At 51.3% G+C, this 25248-nt stretch overlaps 1 protein-coding gene across 1 annotated transcript; it reads right to left on the reverse strand.

Moving 5' to 3' along the window:
• Nucleotides 1-6680: 6680 nt before the first annotated feature.
• Nucleotides 6681-24130, reverse strand: LOC119955619 (torsin-1A-like). Its single transcript, XM_038782019.1, has 5 exons — nt 23916-24130; nt 17917-18182; nt 16465-16640; nt 11270-11397; nt 6681-8628 (listed from the first exon to the last, which is right to left on the reverse strand). The coding sequence occupies exons 1-5, from the start codon at nt 24091-24093 to the stop codon at nt 8339-8341; spliced, it is 1038 nt and encodes a 345-aa protein (XP_038637947.1). The 5' UTR covers nt 24094-24130; the 3' UTR covers nt 6681-8338.
• Nucleotides 24131-25248: the final 1118 nt, after the last annotated feature.

Raw genomic sequence — 25248 nt, forward strand, 5'->3', positions numbered from 1 at the left:
CCCGCTGACCAATCGCCCACTCCCCTCAGCCCAACAGCAGCCGCCATCTTTGTGCGGGGCAGCTGGCTGGAGCCCATCACTGGAGCCAGCCAGATGATGTCCACACCCCTATCTCCCCCCCAATCCATATTGTTCACTTTATTTGTTTTAAACCTAGAAACAAAGGGGGGGGGGGGGGGATGAGAAATTTTGGAAGGTCTAATACAGCACATGGCAGCACCCTTGAGAGTATGGACTGGCAGAGGGATCTGGGCGTACAGGTCCACAGCTCACTGAAAGTGGCAACGCAGGTGGAGAAGGCTGTCAAGAAGGCTTACAGCATGCTTGCCTTCATCAGCCAGGGCATTGAGTATAAAAATTGGCAAGTCATACTGCAGCTGATTTAGTTGGGGCTGGTTTAGCACAGTGGGCTTAGAAACAGCTGGCTTGTAATGCAGAAGACCAGCAGGGCAGGTTCAATTCCCATGCCGTCCTCCCCGAACAGGCGGCGGAATGTGGCAACTAGGGGCTTTTCACAGTAACTTCATTGAAGCCTACTTGTGACAATAAGTGATTATTATAATATTAGCTGGGTAGAACCTGAGTTAGGCCGCACTTGGAATATAGTGTTCAACACCGGTCGCCACACTACCAGCAAAGGAGGCTTTGGAGAGGGTACAGAAGAGGTTTACCAGGTTGTTGCCCCGTATGAAGTGCAGTGGCTATGAGGAGAGACTGGATAAACTGTTTTTATTCTCACTGGAACGATGGAGGTTGAGGGGCGACCTGATAGAAGTCTTCAAAATTATGAGGGGCATGGACAGAGTGGATAGTCAGTAGTTTTAAACCCGGGTGGAAGAGTGAATTATTAGAAGAGAAGACATAGGTTTAAGGTGGGAGGGCAAAGTTTAGAGGAAATGTGCAAGGGAGGTTTGTTTACACAGGCAGTAGTGGGTGCCTGAAACTCGCTGCCGGAGGAGGTGATGGAAGCAGGTACGATAGTGACGTTTAAAGGGCATGTTGACAAATACATGAATCGGATGGGAATAAAGGGATATGGGCCCCGTAAGCGTAGAAGGTTTTAGGTTAGACGGGTAGCACGGTCAACGCAGGCTTGAAGGGCCGAAGGGCATGTTCCTGTGCTGTACTTTTCTTTGTTCTGACAGGAGACAGAAACAGAGTTAACATTTCGAGTCGAACAATATGAGCAGCACAGTGGTTAGCACTGATGCCTCACAGCATCAGGGACCCGAGTTCGATTCCGGCCTTAGGTGGGTCACTGTGTGGAGTTTGCACATTCTCCCCACGTCTGCGTGGGTTTTCTCCGGGTGCTCCGGTTTCCACTCTCAGTCCAAAGATGTGCAGATTAGGCAGATGGGCTATGCTAAATTGCCCTTAGTGTCCTGGAACGTGCATGTTAGCCTCCGGGGTTATGGGGATAGGGCCAGGTGGCAGGGCAGTAGAACTGGATGGATTACTCGTTCGGAGGGTCAGTGCAGACTTGATGGGCTGAGCAGTCTCCTTCTGCACTGGAGGGATTCTATGATTCTAATATTGTACCTGGAAATAACAAGTGTTCAAGAATCATATTCAATATTAACTTTCACAGAGAATTGGATAAATCTATGAAGGGAAAAAGAGAGCTAATAGCACATCCATGGTAATGTATTGTAATTAACATATTGTAATTTATAATCCGATGGCCTAATTGAGGCTGTCAGGGAGACGCGAGTTATCTCAGAGGATAATCAACCGGTAGAATTCTTTACCGCAGAGGGCTGCGGTGCGTTAAGTATGTTCAAGGGTAGGATAGACAAGAGTTTTGATCAGTAAGGGAGGTCAGGGTTATGGGGATAATGTGGGAAAGTGGAGCTGAGGATGATCAGATCAATCACAATCTCATTGAATTGCGGAGTAAATTTAATGGGCTTAATGGCCTACATCTGCTGCTATGTCTTACTGTTTTTCTTTTACAAACCGCAATACAGCATGGTAATTTTAGATAATTCTACATTCGCTCCATTCTGTACCTTCTGTATTTACACCCCACGACGCATTAAAGTAAAATGACTGGAACATTTAACAATACATAAACAGGCCAAATAGCCCAATCTTGGCTCCTAACTGGAGCAATCAAAATAAAATCCCATGGCCCCTTCTCTCTTATTTTTATCTGCTTCAAATGCTTTAATCACTTTTCCTTTTGGAGACATAATGGTCTCTGCCTCTCAACAACTCCATGACAAAGCATCCCATCTCCCAACAATATCACCGTCAAGGAATTTCTCCTGCCCCTTTCTTCCGTCTTCATAACGTTAAATAGCTGAACTTCCCTCATTACCTCTCCAATGCAAATTATACAACCCCACCCCCCCCCCCCCCCAAAAAAAAAAATTTGTAAGTGTTATGGATACAAAACTGGACTAGCCATAGCCAAGTGGAGGTCAGAGGCTAGGAATCCTGCAACAAGTAACTCACCTCCTAACTCCCCACAATGTCATTTACCATCTACAAGGCACAAGTCTGGAGTGTGATGGAAGACCATCGACTTGCCTGGATGAGTGCTGCTCCAACAACACTCAAGAACTCCACCATCCAAGACAGCTTGTTTAAAGGTCACCCCATCCACAAACTTTCAGCGCCCCACCACCGAAACAGTGGCAGCAGTGTGTACAATCCATAAGATGCACTGTATGAACGTACCAAGACTGCTCAGACAGAACCTTCCAAACCCACGACCATTACCTCCAGAAGGACAAGGGATGCAGACACATGGGTAACACCACCATCTGCAGCTTCCCCTGAGTCACACATCACTCTGACATAGAAATATACCGCCGTTCCTTTATTGTCACTCGGTCAAAACTCTAGAACTCCCTCCCTAACTGCAACGTGGGACTATCTAATGGCCGTCCACCACGAACTTTTTGTGACTGGAGGCCTGGGTCCAGTAGTGTAGCACAGGGATCTGTGTTGGGTTCCTTGCTGTTTGTTGTGTACTTTAATGATCAAGATGTGAATTTGGGAGGTAATATCAGGAAGTTCACAGATGACACGAAAATTGGTGGTGTGGCAAATAGCGAGGAGGAAAGCCTCAGTTGACAGGACAATATAGACACGGCTGGTCAGATGGGCACAACAGTGGCAAATGGAATTAACCCTGAAAGATGTGAGGTGATGCGACTAACAAGGCAAGGGAATATACAACAAAGGGTATTACGCTAGGAGGTACAATGCACCAGAGGGACCTTGGGGTGCGTGTTCAAAGATCCTGGAGGACAGCAAGACAGGTAGATAAGGTGGTTAAGAAGGCATGTTGATGGGTGGCAGGGTGAGGCAGTGGTTAGCACTGCTGCCTACGGTGCTGAGGAGCGGGTTTCGATCCCGGCCCCGGGTCACTGTCCATGTGGAGTTTGCACATTCTCCCCGCGTCTGCGTGGGTCTCATCCCCAAAACCCAAAGATGTGCAAGGGAGGTGGATTGGCCACGCTAAATTGCCCCTTAATTGGAATAAAAATAATTGGGTACTCTAAATTTATTTTTTTTTAAAAGGCACGTGGGATACTTGGCTTAGCCGAGGCATAGAATACAAGAACAGGGAGGTTTTGATGGATTTGTATAAAACATTAGTTAGGCCATTGCTAGAGTAGTGTGTGCAGTTCTGGTCACTGTACGGTAGGAAGGATGTGATTGCACTAGGAAAGGATGCAGAGGAGATTCTTCATGATGTTGCCTGGGCTGAAGCGTTTCAGCTACGAAGAGAGGCTGGTTAGGCTGCTCCGACCAGAGTAGGCTGAAGGGGGTCCTGATTGAAGTAGACACAATTATGAGGACAGTAAGAAGTCTTACAACACCAGGTTAAAGTCCAACAGGTTTGTTTCAAACACGAGCTTTCGGAGCACGGCTCCTTCTTCAGGTGAATGGAAAGGCTTGTTCCAGAAATGTTTATATAGACACAGTCAGAGATGCCCCGGAATGCGAGCACCTGCAGGCAATCAAATCATCAAAGATGCAGAGAGAGAGGTAACTCCAGGTTAAAGAGGTGTGAATTGTCCCAAGCCAGTTCAGTCGGTAGGCCTCTGCAAGTCCAGGCTTGTTGGTGGGGGCCGAATGTAATGCGACATGCATCCCAGATCCCGGTTGAGTCCGCATTCATGCGTGCGGAACTTAGCTATAAGTTTTTGCTTATTCGGCCCCCACCAACAAGCCTGGACTTGCAGAGGCCTACCGACTGAACTGGCTTGGGACAATTCACACCTCTTTAACCTGGAGTTACCTCTCTCTCTGCATCTTTGATGATTTGATTGCCTGCAGGTGCTCGCATTCCGGGGCATCTCTGACTGTGTCTATATAAACATTTCTGGAACAAGCCTTTCCATTCACCTGAAGAAGGAGCCGTGCTCCGAAAGCTCGTGTTTGAAACAAACCTGTTGGACTTTAACCTGGTGTTGTAAGACTTCTTACTGTGCTCACCCCAGTCCAACGCCGGCATCTCCACATCACAATTATGAGGGACATAGACAGGGTAGATAGGAAGACACCTTTCTTCTTCGTGGAGGGGGTCAATAACCAGGGGAACAGATTTAAGGTAAAGGGCAGGAGATTTGAGGAAGTACCTTTCACCCAGAGGGTGGTGGGGAAGCTGAAACTCATTGCCTGGCAGAGACGGGAACCCTCATAACATGAGCACTTGAAACACTACAGCAGACAAGGCGACGGACCAAGTGCTGGAAAAGGAGATTAGAATAGATCGGTGCTTGTTGGCCGGTGTACACGCGATGGGCCGAAGGGCTTCTTTCTGTGCTGTCGAACTCTGAATTCCCACGGGCAACAAACGCTGACCTAACCAGTGACACCTACATTTCATTAACAAATATTTTTTTTAAAAAGATAAATAGTGAGCGAGGCCCTTCCTGAAGTAAATCGATTCAGTGCAGCTAGAATAGTTTTGCATAGCAGTTTTATTTAAAAATAAAAAAAAGTCAATTTCTTCACAAGTTTGGGTTACAAAAAAGCAATAGTGCAAAAAGTCTTAAAACCAAATCAACAGTGTTATTCATGATTAACAAAGAAAGAATTACAGACCATGATTGTCACAAAAAATAAGTGCTGAGGTTATTAGTCCAATAGCTTTCTCCTTTTTGACACCCAGTGTCAGTATTAAGTGCCCCCATACCCTCTTCCATACCCTGTGCTGTACCCCGTGTCACCACTAGATTTCCCCGTCAAAAGCTTCATTTTTGGTGAATTGTAACCACAAATAATGTATACTAGAGGAGACAAAAACTATTCAAACATATGCTGGAGAAGGTTCAGTTACATGTGCTCTACGGGGACATTTCCCATCACCCAAACTTAGGCTGCGCACATCCTTCAGTGCAAAATTGCTGTGGAGCCGAAGCCAGTGGGATCTGAACTAACGTTGCTGACACTCACTTTGCATTTGACATGAAGCAACTAAAAGGCAAAGACTCAACGAGCACAATGAGCGCGAGTGCAAGTGAGAGCCAGCAGATGAACCGCAAGAGACAGTAAAGAGAGACAGCGAGAGAGAGAGAGAGAGAAAGAGAGACAGCGAGAGAGAGAGAGAGAGACAGCGAGAGAGAGAGAGAGAGAGAGAGAGACACAGAGAGAGAGAGAGAGAGAGAGAGACAGCAAGAGAGAGGGAGAAAGAGAGACAGCGAGAGAGAAAAAGAGACAGCGAGAGAGAAAAAGAGACAGCGAGAGAAAGAGACAGCGAGAGAGAGAAAGAGAGACAGCGAGAGAGGGAGAAAGAGACAGTGAGAGAGGGAGAAAGAGACAGTGAGAGAGGGAGAAAGAGAGACAGACAGTGAGAGAGGGAGAAAGAGAGACAGCGAGAGAGAAAAAGAGACAGCGAGAGAGAAAAAGAGACAGCGAGAGAAAGAGACAGCGAGAGAGAGAAAGAGAGACAGCGAGAGAGGGAGAAAGAGACAGTGAGAGAGGGAGAAAGAGAGACAGCGAGAGAGAAAAAGAGACAGCGAGAGAGAAAAAGAGACAGCGAGAGAAAGAGACAGCGAGAGAGAGAAAGAGACAGCGAGAGAGAGAAAGAGACAGCGAGACAGCACGAGAGAGAGAGAGAGAGAGAGAGAGAGACAGCGAGAGAGAGAGAAAGAGAGATCGCAAGAGAGACAGAGAGAAAGAGACAGCGAGAGAGAGAGAAAGTGAGACAGAGACAGCAAGAGAGAGAGAAAGTGAGACAACACGAGAGAGAGAGACAGCGAGAGAGAGAAAGAGACAGAGAGAGAGAGACAGAGACACACAGAGAAAGAGAGACAGCGAGCGAGAGAGAGAGATGGATGGATGGGAGAGAGAAACAGTGAATCCAGACTCAGAACTCGCAGTGAAAAGCATACGTTGTCCAATGCAAGGCATTACCCAACACAAAAGAACATTTTCCTAAAAGACTACGAACTGATTAAAAATGATTTCCCATATTTAAATGATAATTGATCACATAGATTTTTTTCAAAACACCCGTTTCCCAATGTAAACACCCGAGCTACTGGGATAAGTGCTTCAAAATCTAAAATAGTGAACCATTGCTTAACCACGGAGACCTATTATAATAATCTTTATTAATGTCACAAGTAGGCTTACATTAACACTGCAATGAAGTTACTGTGAAAATCCCCTAGTCATCACATTCTGGCGCCTGTTCGGGTACATGGAATTCAGAATGTCCAATTCACCCAACAAGCACGTCTTTCCACGCAGACACGAGGAGCAAACTCCGCACAGTGACCAAAGCGGGAATTGACCCTGTGACCCTGGTGCTGTGAAGCAACAGTGCTAACCACCGTGCATCAAGACATACACCCCTAAAGTTACCATCATATTCTCACAGTGATGACCATTTCCAATGCAGTGTATTAAAAATTACCCAATTCTAATTTTATACCGAAGCTTAATTTGCTTTAAATGCTTCAGATAAAACCTTTTTCTTCCTATACAGGTCATTGAATGGTTTCAAGAAGGAGATAGATGTATTTCTCATTTTAAAAAACAGATTAAAGGGACATGGGGAACAGGTGAGGAGGTGGATTTCAGACCAGGAAGAGATCAGCCATGATCTGATTGAATGGTGGAGCAGGCTCGAGGGGCTGAATTGCCTACATCTGCTCACAATTCCTATGTTCCTATGACCCAAGCTTGTCTTCACTACCCTACTCCAATTAGTGGTTCGGACAGATGTTAAACGCTCACTGCCGACAGGGGCTCACCAGGTACTTGGCACCGAGTGCAGCTTGGTTGACAACACCCTTGCCTTGAAGGCACAAGGTTCCAGAGGTTACCATCCACTCGAGGACTTGAGCACAGAAATCTAGGCTGACATTTCCAGTACTCGGATAGGAAAGTGGAGCTGAACCTCAAGATCAGCTATGGTCATATAGAATGGCAGAGCAGGCTCAAGGTGCCACATGGTCTTCTCTTGCTTCCATTTCTGATGTTAATGACATGGACCTTAAAATAGGTTTGTCCATAACATTCCTTCAGTACGGGTAGCACGAGTCCAACGTGTAAATGACGCCCTGCAATTTTAGCTGAAGTGTCAATCTCGTTGTACAACTTTCTAATTGACCTTGATTCATTGCATCTTGAAGAATTGCACTGTCCACATGTAACAAAATTTGTAAACTCGCAGGAGAATGACAGGATATTAACTGCAAGCTGAAAGTGCTGGTAACTCTTGCCATGGCATAATTTCAAATGTGCCAAGTTATTCTGTCTTGTGTGCAATCTTTTAGAAAATAAATTTAGAGTAGCCAATTATTTTCTTCCAATTAAGGGACAATTTAGTGTGGCCAATCCACCGACCCTGCACATCTTTGGGTTATGGGGGTGAAACGCACGCAGACACGGGGAGAATGTGCAAACTCCACACGGACAGTGACCCAGGGCCGGGATCGAACCCGGGTCCTCGGCGCTGTGATGCAAAAAAAAAAAAGGTTCATTTTCTCGAAGTGTGGACAACGTCGCACGCTAACTTAATGTAAAATGAAACTAAAGAATTTCTGGTTGCAGACAGCATTCTCCATAATTTAGGAATTTAATTTCCTCTTCAGTGCCTGAAACTTCAGTTTGCACTGGGCTACCTGGATTTTCAGTCAATCGAATGTCAAGTGCTAAATGGTCACCATTTATAACGCATAAAAAGGCACAAACATCCAAGATTCAATTGTGTGCTTTTCAAAAACACAACATTTACGTGCAGAAGAAGCCCACAAGTTTAGCAAACTCCAGGATCAAGTCTGTCACTTGAGCAAACACGAATGCGCTCAGCTCAGATCTCTCCAAATGAAAAGAGATATGATCATTTAGTTTGCCTCACCATGATGTGTCAAGCGATTTGCTTAAAAATAAAAGGCATCTTTGTTTCACTGCCACTTGTCCAGTAATCCACCTTTGCAGCCACAGTTTTGCAGCCCTTGGTTGAAAAGACCCTTTCCTCCTTCGGAAAGTATACCATCTCTTCTGCCACTTTGGTGGCCACTTCGTCAACGTCGTTAAATTGCCTCGCTCGCAGCTCAACCTTTGCGCACATCACCACGTGCTTGTACTCCAACGGCAGAATAGGAATGAAATAGTCCAGTAGGTTTTTGTCAATGAGACTGGTGTGCCAGAATCCACCTGTGGAAATAAAAATCAAAAAAGGACAAAGTGTAGGGCAACACGGTGGCACAGTGGTTAGCATTGCTGCCTACGGCGCTGAGGACCCGGGTTCGAATCCCGGCCCTGGGTCACTGTCTGTGAGGAGTTTGCACATTCTCCCCGTGTCTGCGTGGGTTTCACCCCCACAACCCCAAAGATGTGCAGGATAGGTGGATTGGCCACGCTAAATTGCCCCTTAATTGTAAAAAATAATTGGGTACTCTAAATTTATTTAAAAAAAAGGACAAAGTGCATCTCAGTCACATTTGTGTAGTTCTTAAACTGCTCCGATTCTTAACATAAAATCATAACATAACCTCCCAGGGCCTAAACACTCTTTCAACTGAGGCAGCGCTTCATGGGCGCTTCAATCTGGTCTATAGCATTCGCTGCCCCCAATTCGGTGTCTCTGCACCCAGACTGGGTGACCGCTTTGGAGAACGCCTTTGGTCTGTCGGCATGGAGGACACAGTCCAGACCTTCGTGTCAGTTGCCATTTCAACTCACCGTCCTGCTTTCACGTCCACATGTCCGTCCTTGGCCTGCTGCAAAGTTCCAGTGAAGCCCAGCGCAAACTGGAGGAACAGCACCTCATCTTCCAATTGTGGTGACCCTCAGGTTAAATCACCACCAGTCAGTTCTCCCCCTCAAAGGGGAAAGCAGCCTGCGGACATCTGGGATTATGGCAACTTTACCTCGCCTTACTTGCTGCATTAAAAAAGGCTTTTCTCAGGTCACTGCTGGGTGCTCACTGGCTCTCAGTCCTTCCATTGAGAAGAGTTTTTCCTCTATCCACCCTGACTAGATCACTCATGATCATAAAGACTTATCAAACTTCCACAGCTTCTCCAAAAGATAAAGGTAACTGAAGAACTCCAATCCTGGAACTATCCTTTCTTCATCCTCGCTAAAGCCTTCACACCCTTCCCAGAGTGTGATGACCAGAATCCAACACAATACTCCAGCTGAGGTGGAACCAGAGGTTAATTTAAAACCTTCACAAACCTTTCCTGTTTTCAAAATGTAATATTCGGTTAGTCATCTGGATCCGTGAGGTGGTCTCAATATTTTTTTATAAATTTAGAGTACCCAATTAATTTTTTCCAATTAAGGGGCAATTTAGCGTGGCCAATCCACCTACCCTGCACATCTTTGGGTTGTGGTGGGGAAACCCACGCAATCACGGGGAGAATGTGCAAACTCCACACGGACAGTGACCCAGAGCCGGGATCGAACCTGGGACCTCGGCGCCGTGAGGCAGCAGTGCTAACCCACTGTGCCACCATGCTGACCCTAGGTGGTCTCAATGTTTAACATTTTGTTCCATTTTCAGGAGGCCATTCAGTTCAGTTTGATTGGGTCAGCTCTTTGAAAGATGTATCCAATCCTGCTCCTGCCCCATGCCCTGCAAACATTTCCTTTTTTTTAAAAACCCACGCAAACACGGGGAGAATGTGTAAACTCCACACGGACAGTAACCCGGGGCAGGGATTGAATCCTGGTCCTCAGCGCCGCGAGACAGCAGTGCTAACCACTGCGCCACCCTAGCGAACATCTCCTTGCCAAATATTTATACAATTCGTTTCAGAAAGATGCTTGAAGGGAGAACGAAAAAGCAGGGTTCTGGGGAAAAGGTGGGGCCTAATTATATAGCTCTTTCAAAGGAGGCAGGAGGCGTTCAATGGCCTCCTTCACTGCTGTTGTTCTATAAATGGGCAAAGCAATAACATGAGCAAGTCTTCAGCCTGGCAAGATGCACATACTCAGTATTTGAAATCCTGAGATTTGCACTGACAGTCTCAAACTTCTCATTCAGAATTCTTGAATACCAGGGGCAGCTTTTAACTTTCATATTAATCAAATGTTCAGGAACAAACGAGATCATTTACAGAAACCGGGAATGTACAAAAATCTGAGGGAGACGCTGCAAAGTGGCAGCATGCCGTTTTCATAGATCATAGAATTTACAGTGTAGAAAGAGGCCATTCAGCCCATCAAGTCTGCACCGGCCCTTGGAAAGAGCCCCCTACTTAACCCCACACTTCCACCCGATCCCTGTAACCCAGTAACCCCAACTAAACTTTTTGGACACCAAGGCTAATCCACCTAACAGGCACATCTTTGGACTGTGGGAGGAAACCGGAGCACCCGGAGGAAACCCACACAGACACTTAGCGGGCAGGTGGATTGGCCATGATAAATTGCCCAGTGTCCAAAATTGCCTGTAGTGTTGGGTGGGGTTACTGGGTTATGGGTATAGGGTGGAGGTGTTGACCTTGGGTAGGGTGCTCTTTCCAAGAGCCGGTGCAGACTCATTGGGCCGAATGGCCTCCTTCTGCACTGTAAATTCTATGATAATCTATGACGTGCAGATGCCTCACCGACAGTGACCCAGTCGGGAATCGAACCTGGGACCCTGGAGCTGTGAAGCAAATGTGCTAGCCACTGTGCTACCTTTGGCCCGGGGTTTTGCAGCCAACTCCGGCAAAGCCGACCATGGAAACGAACTGGGAGGGACGCAGTTGGGTTGCGCAGTGGGCATATGCTTGGCGTCGGGGGGTCACATTTAACCCGTGCCCTTTCCCACTCCCTGCTCAAAGATTACCAAACCGAGACTTACTGTTTTTGTTGTTATAGACTTCCAAGGATAGACTGTTCTCCAAGTCTTTCCGTTGAATATCTTCCCTTTTCATCCCACGGTTCCAGAAATTTAGTGCAACTTCATTGATCTTCTCACCACCAGCATTGCTGTCCGCAAAGAACGCAGAGACGGGCGTCATTTCATCCGCTTTAACTAATGCTTATTTCCAGAGTGTCAGCAGCAGCAAATGTAAAGTGAAAGGTCAAAGATTTTAAGTGATTGGCAAAGGGGAACTGAGAAGTTTCTTCAGCGTGACAGCTGTTGCTCAGTTGGCTTTTGATCAGAAGGTGTTGTGTCAGGGCCCCATTGCAGGATCTTAACATAAAAAGCAAGGCTGACATTATCAGAGGATCTGTCTTTTGGTTGAGATGTTAAACAGATTGTTGTGCTTTGGAGGTGTGATACCAGGGAGCGTGGAGGTTTAAAAGAACAGGGCCGGGATTCTTCACCAATGGGGCTATGCCCCCACACGCAGGACTTACCTGGAGAAAGTCCAGGGCGATTCTCCGATTTGCAGGGGGCTAGCAGCTCCTCACAGCTCCAGCTGCTGATATGGGGAGGGGCCCTGCACTTCCTGTCGGGGGTCCGCACATGCGCACGGCGGTGGTCTTCGGCGGCTGCCCCGCGTAACATGGCCGATCCACACCACTGACCGGCACCGAAAACATAGGCCCCCCCCTCACTCTCCCAGATCGCACGGACCCGCGGATCGGTAGCCTGGCCATCCTAGAGGCACAACCACCCCCCCCCCCCCCCCCACTGAATGACCCCCCGCAGCCACCACGCCGAGTTCCCGACAGGTGGAACCATGAGAGACCCACGCCGTCGGGAACTCGGCCAGCTGCACTCGGTGAATCAGCAGGGGGGCCTCCGACCGCGCCGACCATAATTGGCGGTGATTCTCCGGGGAACATGGCTGTCCTTCTCACTTGGTTTTCCTGCACTAGGACTTCCGGCGAATACATTAATATAACAGAGCTTCACTAGACTTAATGAGAATGGGGCACTGCTGCCTCATAGCGGTGAGGTCCCAGGTTCGATCCCGTCCCTGTGTGTGGGTTTCGCCCCCACAACCCAAAAATGTGCAGCGTAGGTGGATTGGCCAGGCTAAATTGCCCCTTAATTGGAAAAAATGAATTGGGTACTCTAAATTTATAAAAAAAGACTTAATGAGAATGAATGCCAATACAGAACATTTATTTACTCTTCCCCCCTCTCCCCCCCCCCCCCCCCTCCCCAAACCCCACCTTAAATTGAACGTCCCCAACAAGTTCAACACGAACAATAGTCAATGCGTCAGACGGTCTGGAGGTCGTCACTCTGAACGGCTGATTATGAACCACTGGTGTTGTCTCCTTCCCACTGGTGGTAACCTCTGGCGTTTCCGTCTTTCCACTAATGTCATCGCTGTTTGGTTTAACTGGTGTTGGCGGAGGAATTAGAGGTTCTCCCTCGGTCTGATCGGAAGGTGAGATGTTGCTTTCCTCAACAGCGTCTTCTAGTGTTCAGGTTGGAGGCAAGGTTAAGTCATGACTTTGAAGGGTCGAACCTGGACTTCCCCCAGGCCCAGATTGTGATCTTCCAGCCAGCAACTGGTCTGCATGTGCCCTCCAGATAACATAATCTCTAATCTGGACAGTGTAAGAGACAGTTCCAGTCGGTGCAAGGATTGTGGCAGGAACCCATTTCTCCCCGGTGGAATAATTCCTAGCCAAAACTCCTGGCCCTCGGTGGAAAACTCTATGCTTTGCCTGGCTTTCCCGCCATTACATTTGCACTTGCTATTGCGATGTCTTCAGTTTTTGGAGGTTCAAACAGATTGAACGCAGATCATAGTTGTCTTTTCACCATTGGTAATGCAGGAGATGTCTTGGACGTGGAACGTGTGGTATTCCTATACACCTGGAGGAACTTGTCAAGACGTTTGATTAGCGAACCTTGTTCCCTGGTTGCTCTCGAGGTATATTTCATAGTTTGGACAAACCATTTTGCTGCTCCATTACTAGCAGGGTTGAGCGGTGCCGACCTAATATGTTGAAAACCATTCTTTTGTAAGAAACACGTGAATTCTTGTGAGACAAATGGAGGTCTGTTAACGCTTACCAGTTGTTCGGGGCTAGTTTAGCACACTGGGCTAAATCACTGTCTGTTAAAGCAGGCCAAGGCAGGCCAGCAGCACGGTTCAATTCACGTACCAGCCTGCCCGAACAGGCGCCGGAATGTGGCGACAAGGGGCTTTTCACAGTAACTTCATTGAAGCCTACTTGTGACAATAAGCGATTTTCATTCTTCATCTTCATTTCAAATGACTGAACCCCGCTCCTAAATAGTCTTCTCCGGGGAGGTAGATTTAACCACAGTGACTCTGGCCACTTGGTGCGAGCACCAACCATCACCAAGAGCGTATGCCCTTCAAAACGTTCTGCACAAATCGACATGCACGTGTTGCCAACCTTCTTCAGGCCATTCCCATGGACACAGCATGCTATGGGCAGGTTTCTTACCTTTGCACGGGAAGAATGTGTTCTAGCTTTCTCTTCAATTTCTGCATCCAGTCCGTGCCACCAGAAATAACCTTGCTGTTTCCTTCATACATGCGATTCCGCAATGGCCTTCTCCAACATCCCGTTTTCTCATTGGTGGCAGATTGATCAGCCTGAGCGCCCATAGAAGGCACCCTGACTGAACTGAGATCTCTATGATCCTGCTTTCAAATTCGGTTCACAACCCTTTGGGAGAAATAATTTCTCCTCAACTCCGTTTTAAATTTGCTACCTCTTACCCGAAGGTCATTACCCCTCGTTCTAGAATGCCCCACAAGAAATGAAAATGAAAATCGCTTATTGTCACAAGTAGGCTTCAATGAAGTTACTGTGAAAAGCCCCTAGTCGCCACATTCCGGCGCCTGTCCGGGGAGGCTGGTACGGGAATCGAACCGTGCTGCTGGCCTGCTTTAAAAGCCAGCGATTTAGCCTTGTGAGCTAAACCAGCCCCAAGAGGAGCAATGTGTCATTCAGCACATCTCCAAACTCACAATATCTTTCAAGTCTTTTAAGCGCAGTCACGAATTGGCTCCCCCTCTTCATTTCTTTATGGAATCTAAAGCTCTCTGCAATCACCAAGGGCTGCAGTGAAAAAAGTGCTTGCAAAACATCTACAATCTACTTGTACGTCTTAACGCCTGGCATTTCTGGTTGCACTAAATTACGGTGGAGATTAAACATTCCCCCTCCCCCCAGTGAAGCGCAGGAAAGTGGGCACCGTAATATCTCCAGCTATTTTTTTTCCCTGTGCAAAATAGTCAAAACGCTCAGTATAGGAGCTCCAGCACTCCACATTTCCAAAGGGTCCCATGATGCCGTAAAGCTTTGCCACTCTTCTGCTAATGAAGGTTTCCCGTATGCACATTTCGTAACCGTATTTTCAGCAGCTACTGTGATTCCTTCACACATAAGGCAATAACTCGAGCTTCAGCCTCTTATTTATCACATGATGTGGAGATGCCGGCGTTGGACTGGGGCGAGCACAGCAAGAAGTCTTACAACATCAGGTTAAAAGGTTTGTTTCAAACACGAGCGTTCGGAGCGCAGCTCCTTCCTCAGGTGAATGGAGAGGTATGTTCCAGAAACATTCACATAGACAAAGTCAGAGATGCTGGACAATGTTTGGAATGCGAGCATTTGCAGGTAATCAAATCATTACAGATCCAGGGAGAGGGATAATCACAGGTTAAGGAGGTGTGAATTGTCTCAAGCCAGGACAGTTGGTAGGATTTTGCAAGTCCAGGACAGATGGCCGGGGGGGGGGGGGGGGGGGGGGGGGGGGGGGGTGGATGTAATGCGACATGAATCCAAGATCCCGGTTGAGGCCGCACTCATGCGTGCGGAACTTAGCTATAAGTTTTTGCTCGGCAATTTTATCACAGACAGCTGTATAATCTGTGCGGCAGACAGATTATCGTTACACACGGCCATCTAGCCCATTAGTTATCCGTAGCATGTGTCGCACTGGTTGAAAAATTTTCCTTTCCAACTTTTTATTGCAAATTTCATCTTCCCAGGTGGCCAGCTAGCATACGTTCATCGTCCACATCGTCAGTTCTTGTGTTGCGTTTTCGAGGTGTGATGCGAGGGAGCGTAGAGGTTTAAAACAAAGGAGCTTTATTGCAGAGTGCTATCCCTTACATTGCTGTTCTTCTCAGTTTCCTGGGCTAGGACTTATGACATCACGTCCAGTATATATATCAATACAGCAGAACTTCCCGAGAGCTAATAAGAATTAATGCAAATACGTAACACCGGTTTGTGGGAGCTTTCTGTATGCAATTCCGACATTGACCAGATTGTTACTTTTGAGACTTTGGCTGAGGGGGTAATTCCTCTGCTTTTCTTCAAAATAGTGGCATGGGATCATTTACGTCCACTTGAGGACAGTCAGGGTTTCAGTTTAACACTTCATCCAAAGGGTGGCACTCCCTCAGTGCTGTACTGGAACGTCAGCCTCGATATTATAAGATTAGGGCTGCAATATAAATGCAGGTTGTTACTGTTAGACATTGAATCATAGTATAGAATCCCTACAGTGCAGAAGGAGGCCATTCGGCCCATCAAGTCTGCCCTGACCTCCTGAAAGCCCACTCCACCCAAGCCCACTCCCTTGTCCTATTCCCAATAACCCCTTAACCTAACCCACACATCTTTGGACACGAAGGCGCAATTTAGCATTGCCAGTTCACCAATCTGACCATCTGTGTGAGGAAACCAGAGCACCCGGAAGAAACCCACGCAGACACGGGGAGAAAGTGCAGACTCCGCACACAGTCACCCAAGGTCGGAATCGAACCCGGGTCACAGGCGCTGTGAGGCAGCAGTGCTAACCACTGTGCCACCCCAATTAATTTCCACTGGAAGATGTACAATAGGCGGTCGGCAACACTGAAGTGTTACCCGCTCTCCCCATACCACCCCACCACATTCCAGTGGTCCATGTGTTTTCACCCTGGAGAGGGGAGGGAAAAAAAGGCAGATTCACTGGGAATGTCATATGGGATGCATCCACCATGCCAACTCCAGTCCATTTTCCGCTCATGGGGCATGCTGTCCAGCTGCCCTCTCAGACAGGAGAGAAAAGAAAGCACATCGCTTGCATTCGCCCAAAAGCCAGCTCGTACTTGCCTCAGGAAGATGAACATGGCCTTTCGATAACTCACTCCGTCAAGCTGGCTGTAGTATTCCAGGAACGGTTTAATGGAATCAATGACCTCGGGGGCCATTTTGTCCATTTCGTCAAAGATAAACAGGGACCGGTGACACAGGCTAACGTTCCCACGAATCCATTCTTGCAACTGTTGCTGAATTCAGCCGTTCAGGAAATAAAATTTAAGAAGAATGTTTGAATCCACTGAAAGCCAAAAGCATTTAAAAAAAAATTTTTTTTTTAATTCTATTGATTAGCACCACTCTTTAGGTGGTTCTAACCCTGGGACTATTTCCTTTTAAGGTCCGTGCAGAGTTTTCTATTGTTCACAAGAGAGATAAAATAATTCACATTTTCAGCTGCAAATGTTTACCTGCCCTAGTGATATTCTTTCATGGAAATGCACTTTTAGTATCATGGTTAGTTTAACATTTATGTCCAGAATGTGCAGCATTCCGTATAATTCTGCCACCAATACTGTAGATAACGGCAGCACAATTCCCAGCCAGAATGGAGGTGATTTGACAGACATTGCCCACCTCCAAGCATCAGATTATACCTCATCCCCTCCCTGCTCTGGTGCAGTTATCCTCCATTACCAGCACGTTCTGTCCCAGTGGAAATGGGAACAGTGATCAAGAAGGCTGAAAGATAGTTGCTGAGAAAAGGGATGGTGTGTGAAAGCAAGTTTCAGCAATCACACGAAAGAAGGGAGATCAAAGAAACAAAGGCAAGGAAGGTAAGAGAGCCATACAGAAATACCATTGGGAGAGAAACAAGCAGAAGTTCAAGGCCTAGAACAGAAGTGGGAGGAAATACTGAAACCCAGCACAATGTCACCGACAGCCCATCCATTGGTCCATGGGGCAGCACAGCGGTTAGCACAGTTGCTTCACAGCTCCAGGGTCCCAGGTTCGATTCCCGGCTTGGATCACTGTCTGTGCGGAGTCTGCATGTTCTCCCCGTGTGTGCGTGGGTTTCCTCCGGGTGCTCCGGTTTCCTCCCACAGTCCAAAGATGTGCAGGTTAGGTGGATTGGCCATGATAAATTGCCCTTAGTGTCGAAAAAGGTTGGGTGGGGTTACGGGGATAGGGGTGGAGACATGGGCTTGGGTGCTCTTTCCAAGAGCCGGTGCAGACTTAATGGGCCGAATGGCCCCCTTCTGCACTGTAAATTCCATTATATTAGAGCTCGATCATTTTGAAACTCAATGTCGAGCCAATGGGAAAAATTCAATGTAGCAGAATCATAAGGTCATGGAGTTTCAGTCTACAGCCTGACTGGATCAACGTACACGACCCAGGTTTGATGAGACAATGGAGAAGGAACTTTACCTTGTATCACCTGCTCTGGGAGAGTTGGCTCTAATTTTGAATTCTGTACAAGGGGCACTTGAAAATTAGAGAGAGAAATAAGAGGTTGGTAATTACCTTGTACTTGCTGGTGTGTTCAGCATTGGAAAAGTGATAACTGGTCACAAATTGGTGAACATATTTGCTGTCCATTCCATTTTTGTAAAGGTTTTTAGCTATGATTTTGCTGACAAAGTTTTTGCCAGTACCAGTCCAGCCATGTAGAGATAGGGTGAGAGGCTTCCTCGAGAACGTGTTACTTAAGAAACCATCAAACGCCTTTGGAATCACATTAGTTGCAATGTGCTGTCCAAACAGTTCCCTCCTCAGGTCAGCTTCTAATCCTGTTTTAAAAATGACCAGAAAGATTGGTAATTATAGATTCTGGACACCATTGATTTTTGCATTGATTCAGGGAGTACAGCAGCGAGCAAGACAGAGTATAAATATGCAATTGTGTTCCAATTGGAGTTGGCAACCTGAGACACAATGCAAACCCCAACAAGAAACTATCAAGGCTGATAACCGGACATGACAGAATACCATCCTCAGAACACCAGCGAAAGATCCTGGAAACGAACCCCCATCCTAACCAGCTGCAGAATGCAGCTCAGGGGTTTAGCCAAGGGGCTGGTTTAGCTCACCAGGCTAAATCGCTGGCTTTTAAAGCAGACCAAGCAGGCCAGCAGCACGGATCGATTCCCGTATCAGCCTCCCCGGACAGGCGCCGGAATGTGACAACAAGGGCTCCATTGTGCCCCACAAGAAATGAAAATGAAAATCGCTTATTGTCACGAGTAGGCTTCAATGAAGTTACTGTGAAAAGCCCCTAGTCGCCACATTCCGGCGCCTTCCGGGGAGGCTGGTACGGGAATCGAACCGTGCTGCTGGCCTGCTTTAAAAGCCAGCGATTTAGCCGAGTGAGCTAAACCAGTGGAAAGGTTTTTTTTCTTGCATCCCCTCTAAACCTCCTGCTCCTTACTATAAATCTATGACCCCTGGTCATTGATCCCTGCACCAAGGGGAAACGTTTCCTCCTATCTAGTCTAGCTCTGTCCCTCGTAATTTTATACATCTCAATCAGGTCTCCCTTCAATCTTCTCCAAGGAAAACAACCTCAGTCAATCCAATCTCCCTTCATAACTAAAACTCTCCAGACCAGGCAACATCCTGGTAAATCTCCTATGCACTCAGTGCTATCACATCCCTCCTATAATGTGGATTCCAGAACTGCACACAATACTCTAGCTGAGGCCTAAACAATGTTTTATACAACTCCAGCATAACCTCCTGCTCTAAAATTCTATGCCGCAACTAATAAACGCAAGTATACCACATGCCTTCTTAACCACTGTATCCGCCTGCTCTGCTACCTGTGCATGCACACCAAGGTCCCTCTGATCCTCAGTGCTTCCTGCCGTTTATCATGTATTCTCATCTTGTTTATTGTTCAATCTTTGAATCTCATTGTTTCAGTGGCTACTACGTTGGCCCCATTGTACTTTTAAAAATACTTTCATGGGATCTGAGCATCACTGCCTTAAACCATTTTACTTTACAACCAATGAAGAACTTTTGAAGTGAAGTCATTGTCGCAATGTAGGAAATGTGACAGCCAAGTTATGCACAGCAAGCTCCTACAAACAGTAATGTGATAATAACCAAGTAATCGGTTTTTGCAATGTCAATTGAGGGATAAATATTGGGATGCCTCCCCTGCCCTTGCGAATTAAAATTAAACCCCCCAAATCAGTACCAGGCTCTGACCCCTGACCCAGTGCCTGGCTCCAACCCCTGACCCTGCACCTGGCTCCGACCCCTGACCCTGCACCTGGATTCGGTCCCTGACCCTGCACCTGGCTCCAACCCATGACCCTGCACCTGGCTCCAACCCATGCCCCAGCTCCGACCCCTGACCCTGCACCTGGCTCCGACCCCTGACCCTGCACCTGGTTTCCAAACAAGAGCTGCAGCATTTCACCATCGATACTGATGATAGATTAAACCCCCCCAAATCTGTACCAGGCTCTGACCTGACCTGCTGACCCCACTGCTTCGACGACCCTGACCCTGCACACCTGGCTCCGACCCCTGACCTGCACCTGGCTCCGACCCCTGACCTGCACCTGGCTCCGACCCTGACACTGCACCTGGCTCCGACCCCTGACTTGCACCTGGCTCGACTGAGCTCCGACCTGACCCTGCACCTGGCTCGACCCTGACCCTGCACCTGGCTCGACCCTGACCCTGCACCTGGCTCGACCCCTGACCCTGCATCTGGCTCCGACCCCTGACCCTGCACCTGGCTCCGACCCCTGACCCTGCACCTGGCTCGACCCCTGACCCTGCACCTGGCTCCGACCCCTGACCCTGCACCTGGCTCCGACCCCTGACCCTGCACCTGGCTCCGACCCTGACCCTGCACCTTGCTCCGACCCCTGTCCCCCTGCTCCGACCCCTGTCCCCCTGCTCCGACCCCTGACCCTCTGCTCCGACCCCTGACCCTCTGGCTCCGACCCCTGACCCTCTGGCTCCGACCCCTGACCCTGCACCTGGCTCCGACCCCTGACCCTGCACCTGGCTCCGACCCCTGACCCTGCACCTGGCTCCGACCCCTGACCCTGCACCTGGCTCCGACCCCTGACCCTGCACCTGGCTCCGACCCCTGACCCTGCACCTGGCTCCGACCCCTGACCCTGCACCTGGCTCCGACCCCTGACCCTGCACCTGGCTCCGACCCCTGACCCTGCACCTGGCTCCGACCCCTGACCCTGCACCTGGCTCCGACCCCTGACCCTGCACCTGGCTCCGACCCCTGACCCTGCACCTGGCTCCGACCCCTGACCCTGCACCTGGCTCCGACCCCTGACCCTGCACCTGGCTCCGACCCCTGACCCTGCACCTGGCTCCGACCCCTGACCCTGCACCTGGCTCCGACCCCTGACCCTGCACCTGGCTCCGACCCCTGACCCTGCACCTGGCTCCGACCCCTGACCCTGCACCTGGCTCCGACCCCTGACCCTGCACCTGGCTCCGACCCCTGACCCTGCACCTGGCTCCGACCCCTGACCCTGCACCTGGCTCCGACCCCTGACCCTGCACCTGGCTCCGACCCCTGACCCTGCACCTGGCTCCGACCCCTGACCCTGCACCTGGCTCCGACCCCTGACCCTGCACCTGGCTCCGACCCCTGACCCTGCACCTGGCTCCGACCCCTGACCCTGCACCTGGCTCCGACCCCTGACCCTGCACCTGGCTCCGACCCCTGACCCTGCACCTGGCTCCGACCCCTGACCCTGCACCTGGCTCCGACCCCTGACCCTGCACCTGGCTCCGACCCCTGACCCTGCACCTGGCTCCGACCCCTGACCCTGCACCTGGCTCCGACCCCTGACCCTGCACCTGGCTCCGACCCCTGACCCTGCACCTGGCTCCGACCCCTGACCCTGCACCTGGCTCCGACCCCTGACCCTGCACCTGGCTCCGACCCCTGACCCTGCACCTGGCTCCGACCCCTGACCCTGCACCTGGCTCCGACCCCATATCCTGCTCCTGGCTCCGACTGCTGATCCCGCATCAGGCTCCAACACCTGACCCTGGCTCCGACGACCAGACCCTGCACCTGGCTCCAACACCTGACCCTGCACCTGGCTCCGTCCCCTGACCCTGCACCTGGCTCCGACCCCTGACCCTGCACCTGGCTCCGACCCCTGGCCCTGCACCTGGCTCCGACCCCTGGCCCTGCACCTGGCTCCAACCCCTGGCCCTGCACCTGGCTCCAACCCCTGACCCTGCACCTGGATTCGGCCCCTGACCCTGCACCTGGCTCCAACCCATGCCCCAGCTCCGACCCCTGACCCTGCACCTGGCTCCGACCCCTGACCCTGCACCTGGATTCGGCCCCTGACCCTGCACCTGGATTCGGCCCCTGACCCTGCACCTGGCTCCAACCCATGACCCTGCACCTGGCTCCAACCCATGCCCCAGCTCCGACCCCTGACCCTGCACCTGGCTCCGACCCCTGACCCTGCACCTGGATTCGGCCCCTGACCCTGCACCTGGCTCCAACCCATGACCCTGCACCTGGCTCCAACCCATGCCCCGGCTCCGACCCCTGACCCTGCACCTGGCTCCGACCCATGACTCTGCACCTGGCTCCGACCCCATACTCTGCACCTGGCTCCGACCCCTGACCCTGCACCTGGCTCCGACCCCTGACCCTGCACCTGGCTCCGACCCCTGACCCTGCACCTGGCTCCGACCCCTGACCCTGCACCTGGCTCCGACCCCTGACCCTGCACCTGGCTCCGACCCCTGACCCTGCACCTGGCTCCGACCCCTGACCCTGCACCTGGCTCCGACCCCTGACCCTGCACCTGGCTCCGACCCCTGACCCTGCACCTGGCTCCGACCCCTGACCCTGCACCTGGCTCCGACCCCTGACCCTGCACCTGGCTCCGACCCCTGACCCTGCACCTGGCTCCGACCCCTGACCCTGCACCTGGCTCCGACCCCTGACCCTGCACCTGGCTCCGACCCCTGACCCTGCACCTGGCTCCGACCCCTGACCCTGCACCTGGCTCCGACCCCTGACCCTGCACCTGGCTCCGACCCCTGACCCTGCACCTGGCTCCGACCCCTGACCCTGCACCTGGCTCCGACCCCTGACCCTGCACCTGGCTCCGACCCCTGACCCTGCACCTGGCTCCAACCCATGCCCCGGCTCCGACCCCTGACCCTGCACCTGGCTCCGACCCATGACTCTGCACCTGGCTCCGACCCCATACTCTGCACCTGGCTCCGACCCCATACCCTGCACCTGGCTCCGACCCCATACCCTGCACCTGGCTCCGTCTCCTGACCCTGCACCTGGCTCCGACCCCATACCCAGCACCTGGCTCCGACCCCTGACCCTGCACCTGGCTCCGACCCCTGACCCTGCATCTGGCTCCGACCCCATACCCTGCTCCTGGCTCCGACTGCTGATCCCGCATCAGGCTCCAACACCTGACCCTGGCTCCGACGCCCAGACCCTGCACCTGGCTCCGACCCCTGACCCTGGCTCCGTCCCCTGACCCTGCACCTGGCTCCGACCCCTGACCCTGCACCTGGCTCCGACCCCTGACCCTGCACCTGGCTCCGACCCCTGACCCTGCACCTGGCTCCGACCCCTGACCCTGCACCTGGCTCCGACCCCTGACCCTGCACCTGGCTCCGACCCCTGACCCTGCACCTGGCTCCGACCCCTGACCCTGCACCTGGCTCCGACCCCTGACCCTGCACCTGGCTCCGACCCCTGGCCCTGCACCTGGCTCCGACCCCTGGCCCTGCACCTGGCTCCGACCCCTGACCCTGCACCTGGCTCCGACCCCTGACCCTGCACCTGGCTCGACCCCTGACCCTGCACCTGGCTCCGACCCCTGACCCTGCACCTGGCTCCGACCCCTGACCCTGCACCTGGCTCCGACCCCTGACCCTGCACCTGGCACCGACCCCTGACCCTGCACCTGGCACCGACCCCTGACCCTGCACCTGGCTCCGACCCCTGACCCTGCACCTGGCTCCGACCCCTGACCCTGCACCTGGCTCCGACCCCTGACCCTGCACCTGGCTCCGACCCCTGACCCTGCACCTGGCTCCGACCCCTGACCCTGCACCTGGCTCCGACCCCTGACCCTGCACCTGGCTCCGACCCCTGACCCTGCACCTGGCTCCGACCCCTGACCCTGCACCTGGCTCCGACCCCTGACCCTGCACCTGGCTCCGACCCCTGACCCTGCACCTGGCTCCGACCCCTGACCCTGCACCTGGCTCCGACCCCTGACCCTGCACCTGGCTCCGACCCCTGACCCTGCACCTGGCTCCGACCCCTGACCCTGCACCTGGCTCCAACCCCTGACCCTGCACCTGGCTCCAACCCCTGACCCTGCACCTGGCTCCAACCCCTGACCCTGCACCTGGCTCCGACCCCTGACCCTGCATCTGGCCCCAAACCTGACCCTGCATCTGGCCTCGACCCCTGACCCAGCGTTTAGCTCTGACCCTCCCTGACTCTGCTCCGACCCCTTCCCCCTGACCTTTCACATCCAGCGGTATCCAGTCTTCGGTGCAACATTCCTGGAAACGGCAGTTGAGATAATAATAAGCAGTAATGGCGGGTCCAATCAGCAGGCCGGCGGTGGTCAAGGGCTCGAACGCGGCGGCCAGCCCCGGGGAGAGGAGCAACAGTAACAGAGCCGGGCCCGGCATCGGCATCCTCAGGGCGGCCGCCAGACGCGGAAAAAGAACCAACTTCTGCCCCGCCCATTGCATCCGCAGACGTCACATCCGCCCCGCTGCCAGCGCCCCTCACCATTAGTCACAGCCTGACACGTGGGCGGATGATCTCTGCATATGTGATTAGGGGGCGGGTCCACATGGCAGGTGTGGGGCTGAGAGCCACCTGCACTTGGCTGCCTGGGTGGATGAGTGTCTGTCTATCTGTGTGGGTGTGTCTCTTTCTGGGTGGGTGAGCTCTGACCCTCCCCACCGACCCTGCACCTGGCTCCGACCCCTGACCCTACACCTGGCTCCGACCCCTGACCCTACACCTGGCTCCGACCCCTGACCCTGCACCTGGCTCCAACCCCTGGCCCTGCTGTTTTTGAATCTGTTCATGTGTGTTCTCAGACTTTTATATCTTCTGCCCGATGGAAGAGAGAATAGCCTGGGTGGGAGGGATCTTTGATTATGCTGCCTCCTTTCCGAAGGCAACGGGAGATATATGACGATCGCTGAATATTTCATGGTCACCATTACTGAGACTACTTTATATTTCAAATCAATTAATTGAATTCAAATTTCACCAGCTGCTGTGGTGGGATTTGAACCCATGTCCCCACAGTATTAACTTGAGCCTTTTGATTATTAGTCCAATAACATTAGGGGGCCTCACGGTAGCATGGTGGTTAGCATCAATGCTTCACAGCTCCAGGGTCCCAGGTTCGATTCCCGGCTGGGTCACTGTCTGTGTGGAGTCTGCACGTCCTCCCCGTGTGCGTGGGTTTCCTCCGGGTGCTCCGGTTTCCTCCCACAGTCCAAAGATGTGCGGGTTAGGTGGATTGGCCATGCTAAATTGCCCGTAGTGTAAGGTTAATGGGGGGATTGTTGGGTTACGGGTATACGGGTTACGTGGGTTAAGTAGGGTGATCATTGCTCGGCACAACATCGAGGGCCGAAGGGCCTGTTCTGTGCTGTACTGTTCTATTACCACTACTTGACCATCTGCCCAACCAAGAGCTGTGTCACAGTGGGTATTTTTTAAAATAAGATGCGGATGTCGCTGGCAAGGCCCAGCGTTTCTTGCCCAAGCCTAATTGCTCTTGAGCAGACTTGCTTGCTGGGCCATTTCAGGAGGTAAGAGTCAACCAC

Source organism: Scyliorhinus canicula, chromosome 21 (assembly GCF_902713615.1).
Source record: "Scyliorhinus canicula chromosome 21, sScyCan1.1, whole genome shotgun sequence".
NCBI classification, from domain to species: domain Eukaryota; kingdom Metazoa; phylum Chordata; class Chondrichthyes; order Carcharhiniformes; family Scyliorhinidae; genus Scyliorhinus; species Scyliorhinus canicula.

Excerpts from the sequence above, each read along its gene's own strand:
- LOC119955619 (XM_038782019.1), bottom strand. The coding sequence starts at position 24,093 with ATGCCGATGCCGGGCCCGGCTCTGTTACTGTTGCTCCTCTCCCCGGGG. Across the intron at positions 16,641-17,916 it reads AACACACCAGCAAGTACAAG|CAACAGTTGCAAGAATGGAT; the intron begins GTAATTACCAAC and ends GGCTGAATTCAG. Across the intron at positions 11,398-16,464 it reads GCCATGTTCATCTTCCTGAG|CAATGCTGGTGGTGAGAAGA; the intron begins GCAAGTACGAGC and ends CTTTGCGGACAG.